General features: G+C 40.2%; 1 protein-coding gene across 2 annotated transcripts; it reads left to right on the forward strand.

Moving 5' to 3' along the window:
- The first annotated feature begins 1,400 nt into the window (after positions 1-1,400).
- Positions 1,401-12,188, forward strand: LOC109736239 (probable protein phosphatase 2C 21). Of its 2 annotated transcripts, XM_020295449.4 has the most exons (11): positions 1,401-1,501; positions 2,579-2,684; positions 2,781-2,847; positions 8,830-8,935; positions 9,188-9,305; positions 9,801-9,935; positions 10,042-10,204; positions 10,285-10,361; positions 10,453-10,505; positions 11,201-11,255; positions 11,375-12,188. In XM_020295449.4, the coding sequence occupies exons 2-11, from the start codon at positions 2,583-2,585 to the stop codon at positions 11,930-11,932; spliced, it is 1,434 nt and encodes a 477-aa protein (XP_020151038.2). In that variant the 5' UTR covers positions 1,401-1,501; positions 2,579-2,582; the 3' UTR covers positions 11,933-12,188. The 2 variants fall into 2 exon arrangements, with proteins under 2 accessions (XP_020151038.2, XP_073361580.1); XM_073505479.1 differs by lacking the exon at positions 1,401-1,501 and having other exon boundaries at positions 1,909-2,684.
- The last annotated feature ends 416 nt before the right edge of the window (positions 12,189-12,604 follow it).

The raw sequence follows: 12,604 nt of genomic DNA on the forward strand, positions 1-12,604 counted from the left end.
GGCATGGGAAAAAGAACGTGATCTGGGGAGAGGGTCGGTGGTTGCAGCTTTGGAAAGGAAAGGAAACCTGATTGTGTTTCCCTTTATTTTGTATATGGAAGTTATCGTCTGGGCCATGTATGGCAATAAGTCGTATAAAAAGGGAACCAACGATTGATTGATGATTGTGTATTATTTTATATGGAAACCGATCTGTCGGGGCTACACGTAAGTGCATTATAACTAAGGAAGCATCGACAGATTGAATTAGATTACGAAAAAACAGAAAACCAGAGGGAGGGTGGAATTATTAATTAAGAAAAAAAATCAGTAGTGGGAGGTGAGAGGAAACAAAACCGGACACAAATAAAACCGGAGTACCAGGCTATCAACTGCTCCATTAGGAGCAGAGATGAGTGTCAACAACTTAAATTTACCTTTTTATCCCCCTGCAAGAAGGAAAAGAGTGCCCACATTTTGATTGCCTATAAACTATTTTTTCCAAAGGATCCAAAGCTAGTACTCCCTCCGTCCCAAAATAAGTGTCTCAACCTTAGTCACCAAAGTTGTATTAAGGTTGAGACACTTATTTTGGGACGGAGGGATTATGTATAATGAAGATTGTGGCGTGTATTCAGACAACGTCAAACACCAACAATGAGCTCCTCCGGTGAGTGCGAGCACCTCCTCCACGCCAAAACTCATGCCAATGTCGCCCGGACACTCCCACCCTAGCACACCCGGTAATCGATGCAGTACTAGGCCTCCCAGTCCGAGTACCGGACGGGGAGGAGCCCCTTGTATGCGGGCACCTTGGACATGCCCAATGGCTTAAATTTCGTAACGGTTCCAAGGACGATGTAATTTTTTTTAAACACAGTACAGATGTAAGCGCTCATACATACACGCCTACACTTATCCGAAATAGAGGAATTACATTAGTAGTAGCCATCCATCCACAGTTTATACTTTGATAATGGCTATGTGCGTGCACCGACGACAAAGAAGGTCCTTGTTTTGATTGTGAAAGTCCAGCGCATGAACCGTGCACGTCGCCGGTCGGTACGTACCGAGTACCGCACGACAGAACAGAACGGCAGCGGAGGACGCTTCACTCGCGCCCACTCCGCAGGGGCCGTCAGGCGCGCGTGGACCCCAGCCGCCGGGCCTCGGCGAGCGAGCGTGGTGGCACGTGAGAGCTCTAGCGACGGTAGAGCCGCTGGATTGCACGCGCGGACGGCGATCCAACGGTGCGGGGCGCGCCGGAGGAAGAGATGGAGCCGAGCCGAAATCTCGGCGCCTTGTTTCCCGCGCCTGCCTATCTCCCTTTCCCGTGACTTGTCTTTTGACCCTCCTTGACCGCGGGTCACCCTCGGGAGAAAGCGAGGAGACCAGCCGTCACTCCCCCACCACCTCTCCCCTCCCCTCCCCTCCCCAACCTTTGCGCAGCATTTCTTTTCCCTCTCCGAGTTTGTGCTTATCGGATCAAGCCCCGGGGAGATCCAAATCCCGTCCTAGCAGGGTAAGATCTTCTCTTCGCCGGCTCTCGATCTTCTTCTTCCTTGGTCGCGTCAATGCGGTGGAGCAGCGGGATATTGCTAGCTGGGTTTCCTTTATCTCCTGTTTCTTTTTCAAGTTTGTGCCGATTGGCTGATTGAGGAGGGGACGGGGAGAGACACCGTGGTGATTTTTCTCATCCCATTTACTGTTCGTTTTTGCTGCTTTTTTTCTCTTGCATTGCTTGGCGCTTTTTCGGGCCAAGTGGAGGCCAAAGAGCGCCACGGATCGGTTGTTCATCCCGGTTCGCTCTCTTATGCATCTTTTGTTGTTTCTTTTAATCTTCTCTCGACTCTCGTTCATCATGTGGGTGGCGGCCGGTGGTAGGAGGAGTCTCACGAGCACCCCAACACAACGGTTGTGTATCTCTGTTCCTGCCCTATTCTCCGTCCGAACTGGATCCCCCTATCGTCTTTGTTGTCGTTCAACGTGGCAACTGATTGTGGTGGTATAAGAAATCGCGTTTTTTTTTGCTTACAAGATTGTGGATCCGAACCATCCTTTATTGATTCCACTGATTCTTATTTCTAATCTGCCGGCTCTGCTCGTCCTGCCGCTCTCATGAGTCCTAATTAATGTTCTCAATCCGTCTCTGTTTTTACCCCTTGAATGTGCTTGGTCCTTCTCATCCAACAGAGGGTTCCATTCCATCCCGGCCACAGGGCTTTGTTCTACTCTCACTTGGAGTGTACCGACCTTGAGTTACTTGGTCATGTTTACAGTCAGTACATCATGTATTGGCTAGATTCAGTTGGGGCATATCCAGTGCTAGCCCTGCATTCTGTAGTTTTTATGCATTTTTTTTATTATATAAGCATACCTTATGCACCCAGGGGCTCTTAATCCAAGCATGAGTTACAGCCTGCACCGTGCAATAGAAATAGCTATAAGCTAATCAAATAGCGGCATAGATATGTTTTTTCCTTTCTACAGTCTGCCAGTGTACTTGTAGTTAACGTGCAGTAACTTGATGGAGTTATTTAACAGTTTTCAATCATTTTTTTAATCAAGTTTGCTGCTCTATGTGTGTTCTGCAATGTAGTGCAATGGGTAAGCCACCAACTAAACATTCCAGCGAGGGCGAGAACAACTCAGTCAAGTATGCCGCTTCATCTATGCAAGGCATTGCTGCTGAAATGGAAGATGCCGTGAGTAATCTTGTACTACTTAATGTGAATATGGAGATGATGTTGGATTTTTTCTGTTCAAATACTGAAGTTGACCTGTATCCCTAACATTTGCAGCACACAATCATCTTGCAAGAAAATGGAATCTCAGAGTCGTTCTTTGGTGTTTATGATGGCCATGGAGGTTTGATATTTATTCTGATTAGAACATAATAAAGAAAGTTCTTTATCACAATATCATGAATTCATAGTTATCAAAATTTACATATCGTGTGCATCTGTGTATTACACTACCCATGTGTATGCTCTGTATGTTTACTATTTGTCCTAATTTATAGCTATCAATCTGCGAGTGGCCAGACATTTCTTTGAATTTGTTTTTTTGGAGGGGTGACTACACCAACAATAGCATGCAGAGACAATTTTTATGTTATGTACCGACTGTTATACCCGTCTCTGCATCGTCTAGATATGGTTTTAGCTTGCCTCCGTCTCAAACAACTAAAGAGGTGCTGATAACCGTGTCTCAACTAGATGTGGTCAATAGACAAGGTTAAATTTGTTGCTACATGGTGAGTTTGAAACCCAAATTAATTTGCAAGGCATGCCATTAACCGTCTCTAATTCAAATTATGTCCCTGTCAAGTCTGAAATACGAATCATGAAATTAAATCATTAGATACGGCTAACATACGCGTGGACATGGTTGCCTCGTGTTAAAGTCCAATAATAGAGATATCTTACGTTTGTGCTAGAACAGTCATGACCCGTCTCTACTGTATTGTATCATGTTTAGGAACATTAATTATTTGTCGGTGTTGTCTCTACAATAATTAATATCAACACAACGATCATCACAAGGAAAATATCAGCACAACATTCACTGTCCAACTCAGCAGAAAAAAGTGAAAGCAAATCAAAATTGGTGATTACGAGTTCCATCCTCTTCCTAGCATAACTTTTTTCATCCAAAGTGTGTGTCGATTTTTTTTTTTGCATTATCCTTATTCCTGTTGCTGATTGGCTGACCATCCACCATAGTATCTGTTAATACTATGTGAGATTAATGAAAAAAATGTATTGGTAAACTATTGGAAGAACTAAGATAATATTATCTTAGCCTCTTCTGTGTACCAATGCAAAACAAGAGCATTCCACTTGGTTTCCTCAATAGTTTCAGGAGCATTTAACATTACCTGCTCTATAGGCATGTCAGCATCATAATGTTTTTTCTTCAAACTTCTCTTGTAGTGACTCCATTTGTCACCCAACTGGTTGAGTAGCCAACCCTTTGCACTTTGACTAATTCCAAATCTTCTGTATGACACAGAACATAATGTTGATAATTATAAGAGGTAAAATAATGTCAACACCACCACTTTTATTACCAACATCACAGGCTGAGAACTGTACCATTACTGCAGCAAGCATTTTATATGATATATCTCCTTGGACATGGCATCATTCCATCTAGGAATGTTTAGAGGCGCTAGATGTGGCTTCTTGACTGAAATCCCTAAGTAGCATCCAAGAACTCCATCAGATTTTGAGATGGATGCATTGAAGTGATCAAGCTGACGATAAGCCTAACCCCTTCTGGAAATTTTTAACGTTAGCCAATCTTGTTGATCCGTGCCGTCTCTTAATCCGACCATCATGATCTGTTAGTATTATACAAAAGTATGAGAGAGCATAAGCATATATCATGTAATTATTATACTCATAGAAAATTGTTGAGCAAGTCCTTGTTTTTGTCATGCACTTCCTAGTTTGCCTCATCAAAGTTGTTTGCCACAAACTCCAAATTTTCCTGTGCCCTTGATGCCATGTGTTGGTTGAGAAATTGTATTACAACTAAAATGCTGAGTGAAAGTTATAAGTAATAAGGCAGCAGTTCAAGAAAGAACCTGATTGAATGATTTATTAAGCATATCTATTGCATGCTTATAATTAGTTCATAATTGCATACGGTCTATAACAAAAATAATTGTAGTTCAGTCAAAGCATTCTAGTCTCCCAAGAAAAGTTAAGGAGATTTTGAGACCAGTTCAGTCTTTTGTGCCATATCAGTGCAATTCTATAGGCAGGACAAGTGGTTGCGATTTCTACAAAGAAGATATTATCAATGCTTACACATAGTGAAGCAGCAAATGGAACTAAAAAAAATACATGGATGCACAGATGCACCACTTTCCTATTATCCTACCAAGCATATGATGTAATCCCTCCATTCCTAAATATAAGTCTTTCTAGAGATTCCAATATGGACTACATACGGAGTAAAATGAGTGAATCTACACTCTAAACTATGTCTATATACATTCATATGTTGTCCATGTTGAAATCTCTAGAAATACTTATATTTAGGAGCAGAGGGAGTAAATCTGTAAGGATGCTGAGCAAAAAACAAACTAACAAAATGCATGATTCAGGGAGTCAACAACCCAAACTTAGCATCATACTGCTTAGGAAACATGTAGAAAAGACAAAACCAATATATATGGACATTTCCCATACTCAAAGAATATGGGAAACACAACTGAAATGGCAAGCAAAATTTAGAAAGTAATCAGCTAATGTCCCTCTCAAAGAAATAACAAATGAAGGTAGCTTCCTTGTACTGAAAATCGTTTTCCAAAGTTACTAGGCTTTTCAGCTAGCTTCATGGTCTTCTCTGTAATGTGTGGCCTACCAGCTTCACATTAAGTTCTATATACTAGTCAGATTTTGCTTAGAGTTGGCTTATGCATTGGTATCATGATCCCCTGATACTAACCTTGTGGTACAACCAATCATGGAATCGGTTGTTGATTAACTTAGCAGATTGTAATTCACTTGTAGTTGATAGCCTTTTCTTTCTCTTCCCCTCTTCAATAAATTCACTACATAAATGGCAGCATAGTAAGATAACGCAAATAGATTATTTCAGATTTAACTTGTGCATTAAGTTGCCATACCTGCGAAAATCTGCTAGTTCAGCAATATATCGTAGCACATACCGATGTGCTTGAATAAGCGTTTTCCCATCGAACTTCACATCTTGTACAGCTCCAATTGTATCCCCAAAACTATCAAGCAAATAGTTCTCTTCTTTTAAATTTGTGTTTCTTTATGTACTTGACGATTTATCAACCCCTTCAAGAGATCGTGAACAAGGTGTGAAGCATTCATCAGCTGTATAACCCTCTGCAATAGACCCTTAGGAGTATGCCAGATTATGCACGTAGCCTTTCAAATGGAGAAAAAGCCTGAAGTTCAAGCGCATAAAAAAATGAATATGGTTTTATAGAGTTTAAGAGAAACATTCAATGGGCTGATGCAATTACCTCTCAAATGGATACATCCACCTATAGTGCACATGACCTCCGAACTTAGATTCATCCACCAAGTGCACAATTAAATGAACCATTTGTACAAAAGGAAGGGATGAATAATTTCTCCATCTTGCATAGTGTTAGCACAACTTGTTTCTTTTAGTGTGTCAAGCCAGATATGTCTTGCACCTTAGAACATAGTGATTTACAGAAATTGGATAGTTCAACAACCACATACATGATATCTTTATGAGGGTAGCAACTTGTTAGTGCTAGTGGAAGAAGCTGTTCAATTAAAATATGGCAATCATGACTCTTTAGACCAGTGAACTCGCAAGTTTTCCTGTCAACACATCTACCGATATTTGCGGCAGACCCATAAGGCCTTGTTCAGGTAATCCTCCTCCCAAGGGTATTGGAGAGGATTTAATCCTCCTCAATCCCTGCCAATCCCCTTCAAATCTACCTCAACCGAACATAGCCTAAGGCATCTTAATTCTTTTCAAGATTGAACAAAGAATATCCTCACTCTCTAGGGACATTGTGAAGAAAGCATCAGGAATTGTGTAGCAGCCATCTTGTGCTCTTCTGGATTTAGTTCGGTGGTAGGCCTAATTTAGCCAAATCCAAACTTGCTACAAGATTATCCTTTGACTTCCCATCATCAAGTAGAGTCCCAATGAGTTTATCACAAACATTTTTTTCTATATGCATCATATCAATATTGTGACCAAGTGTCAAATGCATCGAACATGGTATTTAACAAAAATATGTTTTCCTTCTTCTACTATTTCTTAGGATCCTTTGAACATGACGCTCTCACCCTGACCAGTCCTCTTTCTTTTCTTTTCCACCTTTTTCTTCTTGGAATCATTGACTATTTTTCTGTTTCCGCAAAGTGATAGTTCTTCCATGTAACTTAGCAAGGACAGATGTCCCACTTGACATTTCTGGGACAGTCCTATGTTCAACATTACTATAAAATGGTCTCTCCTCATCACGGAGCTCATGATTGATTGGGAGCCAATTGTGATGATCCATGCAGCAGTGCTTGTGTCCATGAGTTAGCCATGCAGATGGCGTGTGTTCGGCTCAATTTCGACATCAAAATTTTCCACTAGTGCCATAGCCAGACAAATACACATATACATGAAAATCTTGTATAGTCCACAACAACGCAACATGTAGGACGAATGGCTTTTTAGTAACAACATCGTATGTATCTACCCCTACTCACAATTGCATTAGCTCATCAATTAATGGTTCCAGATAGACATCTATGTCATTTCCTGGGCCTTTTCGGCCCTGTTATTAACATTAAAATGATGAAGTTGGATTGCTTCATATATAACCATGGTGGCATGTTATAAGGAAGTAATATTACTGGCCATGTGCAATGCGTAGTACGTGTCATTCCAAAGGGGTTAAAACCCAAGTCGAATATTGCGAGGATCAGCTTCGAAATCTGGAAGCAGAGAATCGATTTTTTTTCCAAGCTTGAGCATCAGCCCGGTGGCGTGTGTCAATGTTTTCCATCATTTGTTCTTTCTTCTGCATGACACCTTTCATCTTGTGAAGTTTTCTCTGTTGAATAATTTGAAGCCTTGGTATCAAAATGAAAATAACGAAAAATCATTGCTACTTTCTTCTTACCTTCTATGACTTTGTATACTGCCCCCTTTTTCTTTTTAGTTAGCCAAAGAGAAAAATTACAGATATGGCAAGACTCCTGGTTTTCTCTCTCGCCAGGATAAAGCATACAATCATTTGGACATCCATGTATCTCCACATAGTGTAGGACATACAATGGTTTGTTGGAACAGTGGACGCGTTTGCTAAGGTCTCAGCAGACATCTTAAGTTGTGCTGTGAATGCTTCTTTGCTAGATCCATAGGTGCATTTGTTTTGATATAGCTTCACAGTGAAAGAGAGTTTGGATATTTTTGCAGCCTGGTCACAACTCTGTGTTTGCTTCTTTCAGTAAATTTTCTAGGGTGGTGTCCTTGAGTTGTGCTTCAGTGTTTTGCTCAGGTGCATCATGAACTAGTGTGCGCTGATAAGTTTCCTCGTCACCACCTAAATTCAGTGTGTTTTGCTCATTGACTACCCCTAAAGCTGCATGTACAAGCCCGTGCATGTCATCATCTTCAATGTTGTTCTCACCAAACTGAGAATGTGTGCTCCTGGGATTTCCAGTAGGGAGAAATGGAGGGTCTTCACCAAGAAAATTCCATGCTTTATACCCTTTTAAAAATCCATCACACCTTAAATTTTCATTAACCTCATTGTAGCTCTTCATGAGGCAATTTGCACAGTTAACACACAGACAAAGTACTGTTCTTTGGGTTCTCACAACACGGAATGCAGAACGTAAGAATTGATAAATGCCTGCTTTGTGTTCAGCGCTATTTCTATGTTTATCTATCCAAGAGTTATCCATAACTTAGTACTTGATGACTGAAACGAAGAGAGATGTAATCCGAGAATTAGAATATCAGTAAGAGACAAAGATTAGTGTGATCTGAATGAATAATCTAGTTAGGACAGACATCGAGTTATATTTGTGGACTGTTATTTATTTTATCGTAGATAACATATGTAGGAACTCTGAAATTTGCTATCAATGAAAAACATTAAGAGAGTGACCTCATGTGGAGGGGAATATGATAGCAATTGTTCAACACATAATTGTGCTTTCTTTACAGTGAGATACACATGTCTTTTTGTTATGATATATGAGCTCTTGTTGGAGTTCACACTGTTTCCATGTATGAGTTTGTACATGCATATGATTGATTCATCCTTCGTTTTCTGTTATATAAGATGCTCATGCAAAGTTGAATCTTTTTCAGGAGCTGAAGTAGCATTGTATTGTTCGAGGCAATTTCATATTGAGCTTAGATACCATCCATCCTATCGCAACAATCTGCCTGCTGCAATGAAGGGAGCCTGTTCCAGGTTATTTTCTGGATGATTAAATCATTTACTCTACATTTTAGTCAATATCAGCAATGTCATGATCTATAAAATGCGGATCTGTCGTTAAACACGATGATCAACTAGCCCACACTAGAAACAACCATTAAGTGCCTCTGCACATGTTCACATGATCTGCACTAGTATATAAGCACTTTTTTTTCAGTATTGAAAGGTGAAAGGGCGAATGCGCAGATATGGGATGTGTAATTGTTTTATGCTTAATTGTTGCAGAATTGATGCGAAGTTGAAACAATCAGATGACTGGAGGACGAACGCTTATCCTCCTGGCACTAGAAAGTTGATAAAGCATCTCAGTAGTGGTGTTCGTGCTGTTAAGTGGCCCTGGAAGGTGATGAATGTTCTTTAAATATTTAGTTATTGAAGAAGTCCCATCAAATTTTTATCTCTCGGTTAGTGCTGCGTAGTATTATGTGTAAAAAGGAACTGGAAGGATCGATGAGTGTGATAAGGAGGATTTATTGTACTTTTCCGAGATATGCTTTGGAGTTGGCACCAACATATTTAGCTCACAACCCAGTTTCTGTTCCATCGAGTTTCTAGTTTACTGAGTTGAAGCCAAATGCTTCTTAAGTTTCTCATTGCACCCTAGTAGTTATCATACTACCAAAATTGAGACACTACATGACAAATAACTTCTTTACTGTGTCTGAGTTGACAATTAACTCTCTTACTCTTTTACTGACTCTAATTGCTTCTGTTATGGAAGGGCGCATTGACAAATTTCTTCCCTGATAGTGTGGCACTCAGCTGCTGGTTTTTCATAGCCTATTTTTCCATGAGTTTCGCTTTTTTGTAGCATACTTAGTTTGGAATTATTTTGCAGACACCTTATCTTGGCCCCCTACAGGAGGGAAGCACAGCATGCGTGACTGTTGTTAGAGACAACCAAATTATTGTTGGAAACATTGGTGATACCCGCTGTGTACTCTCAATGGGAGGTGAAGGTCAAGTTGATGAGGTATATGACCATTTTTTGGTCAAGTTTGGAGTGGGACATCGTATTCTTTTCATAATGAATGCGTTTAAGTAGCACCTAACAATTATAATATCCATTTTACCGAAAGGTATGCGACATTACCACCGACCACAAGCCACATGACGAAGCTGAAGAAAAGAGAATAGTTTTGGCAGGAGGAAAGGTATACAAGGACGAGTTCCCAAATGCAGCACTGAAGGATTTGGGAATCTATCGCATCAACGGAAAATTACACATATCTAGAGCGATTGGTATAGTTTTTATCTAATCAAGTTTCCATTTGTTGGATACAATATATTTACTGTTGATGAACATTTTACTTGCATTTCAGGTTATTTTGAATTTAAGCAGAGCAAAACTTTGGATGATTCACAACAAATGGTGACATCTAATCTTGACACTTTCGTTGTAAGTTTTATATAGCGCGAGCTCGGTGTAAGTTTGTTTCTGATGGGTGTGTTCTGAATCTTCTGATGGAAATGACAAATTGTTTTTCTAGGTGAAAAAAAATGATAGTATGGAATTTCTTCTGACAGCTAGTCGTGGTATCTGGTGAGTCTAAACTAAAAATTAACACAAGGCTGTTTTATCATGGCTCGATTCTAAGTGCAATGCTTGACCCAGAGTAAAGTTTAGTTCAGATTACTATTAATCTGTCATGTTTGTTTCATGTTAGGCCAGTAGTATTTTTCATCGGAGGTTTGTACATTTTGGTTTAGTTAAATTTGACCCACCCTATACTAGAATTGTATGCCACCGTTTGTAATTCAGCCTCTGATTTCTCGAACGCGAGGGTTTTTAGTTATTTCCAGAGTTCAAGTTACTGAAAAGAGCAACATCTGTGAATTTCTAATTTAACCAGTGATTTGTAGTGTGTAGATAATTAATTAAATTTGAGGGTGTCATATCATGTTGATTTGCTATTTGGAAATGTCAGTTTTATATGTTTGCTCTTCTTAACAACATTAGTGCTTTATGAAACATTTATTCCAATAGGAGTTGTGCCAAGTTTTGGAGGCTTGATATCCATGTGCCATAACCATGCGTCGGTCCCGAAATCTTATGGGTTTCACTTCTAGCCTAGCACACCTTTTGTTACCAAGAGTGGAACAATCACCAGAATCTGCCAGTAGATCACTATTACCCAAAGAGGATAGTTTGGTTCTCATGTTTCCTAGCTAGTAATGTAATTTGGTTTATGTATTACCATAACAAAATTTTGATTCTTGTGTTTCTTAATTTTTCAGGAGTATCATGACTAGTCAGGAGGCGGTTGAATCTGTACGCACGTCCTTGCAATCTGTGAGTCTTACTTTTTGAAAAAAAAAAGATCCGCTTGTCAGTGAGAAGAATAGTTGTACATTTTAAAGAAACTTCCTGCCGGAGGAAGAAAAATTGATTGGTTGGTGTATTCAATGCAGGGGAAAAGTCTGCGAGTCAGTTGTGAGGAACTTCTGGATGAATGCATGAGGCTGGGATCAAAGGAGAATTTGACGGTGATCTTGATCCAGTTCAAGTCTGACAGACATAGTGGATCTCAGGCCGAGTTTGACCCGGATATAAAAGGTGGATCTCAGGACGAGTTTAACCCGGAGATTAAAGGTGGATCTCAGGCCGAGTTTGACCAGGAGATTAAAGAAGAGCACAACAGTGGAGGTGGTGCATACCAACAGAAGACCAGCCAAGTCGACCACCCTGAAGATAAGAAAAATAAAACTAATGCAGGTAAAGGCAAGCATGTAGCATGCTTTGGGATCGAGGGCAAGGCATCCGTCTCTGATAAAGGGTCCAAAGGGTGCTTCAACATGAAGGGACTCGATGGTTTCAAAGGATGCTTCCAGGGTCGGTTGAACTATGAGAAAGGGGAAAGCCACAAGGGGAGTAAACCACCTCCATTAGCGGAAAGCCCTAAGAAGAGTCCACCTCCATCAGCAAAAAGCCTTAAGAGGAGCGTCTCATCGTCATCAGCGGAGAGCTGAGCAGTTGCTCCTAATACGTTGTTGTAGATTTTGCATAAGAGCCACTTGGATTCACGCACTCTATTTTCTTGCTGTTTTGATTTTGGAGATGTCTAATGGGGTATGTATGCTTTACTGCCTTCATGATCTTGCATGCTATGCATTGCAGTAGCGTTATGATATTTTCTTGTTTGTTCTGCATTTCATATGAAGACGTTGGACAGTAATCAGGCACTCCTATATGATACCAGTTTTTATTAATGGGCCTTCACTTGGATCTCGATTAGCTTTACATTCAGTTGACTGGTAGAAGCCTGCATCGCAGGTATAGTACTACTACTGATGAGTATTTGAATGATTGTTTGAGAGGAGTTTTATAGTACTACTGCTGTTTTCTTATGCAACTTTATTCGATCCATAAAACGGACTCCACTGTATAATCGGGTCGCAGGTACAGTACATGCAAGGCCTTGTTGTCAATCGCACGGCTATTTTGCCAAAAAAAATCGCAAAATAATACTCCCTCCGTTCCTAAATATTTGTCTTTTTAGAGATGTCAAATGGTTACCACATACGAATGTATATAGACATATTTTAGAGTATAGATTCACTCATTTTGCTCCGTATGTAGTTACTTGTTAAAATCTCTAAAAAGACAAATATTTAGGAACGGAGGGAGTAATAAACTAAAAT

Source organism: Aegilops tauschii, chromosome 7 (genome assembly GCF_002575655.3).
Source record: "Aegilops tauschii subsp. strangulata cultivar AL8/78 chromosome 7, Aet v6.0, whole genome shotgun sequence".
Taxonomy (NCBI): domain Eukaryota; kingdom Viridiplantae; phylum Streptophyta; class Magnoliopsida; order Poales; family Poaceae; genus Aegilops; species Aegilops tauschii.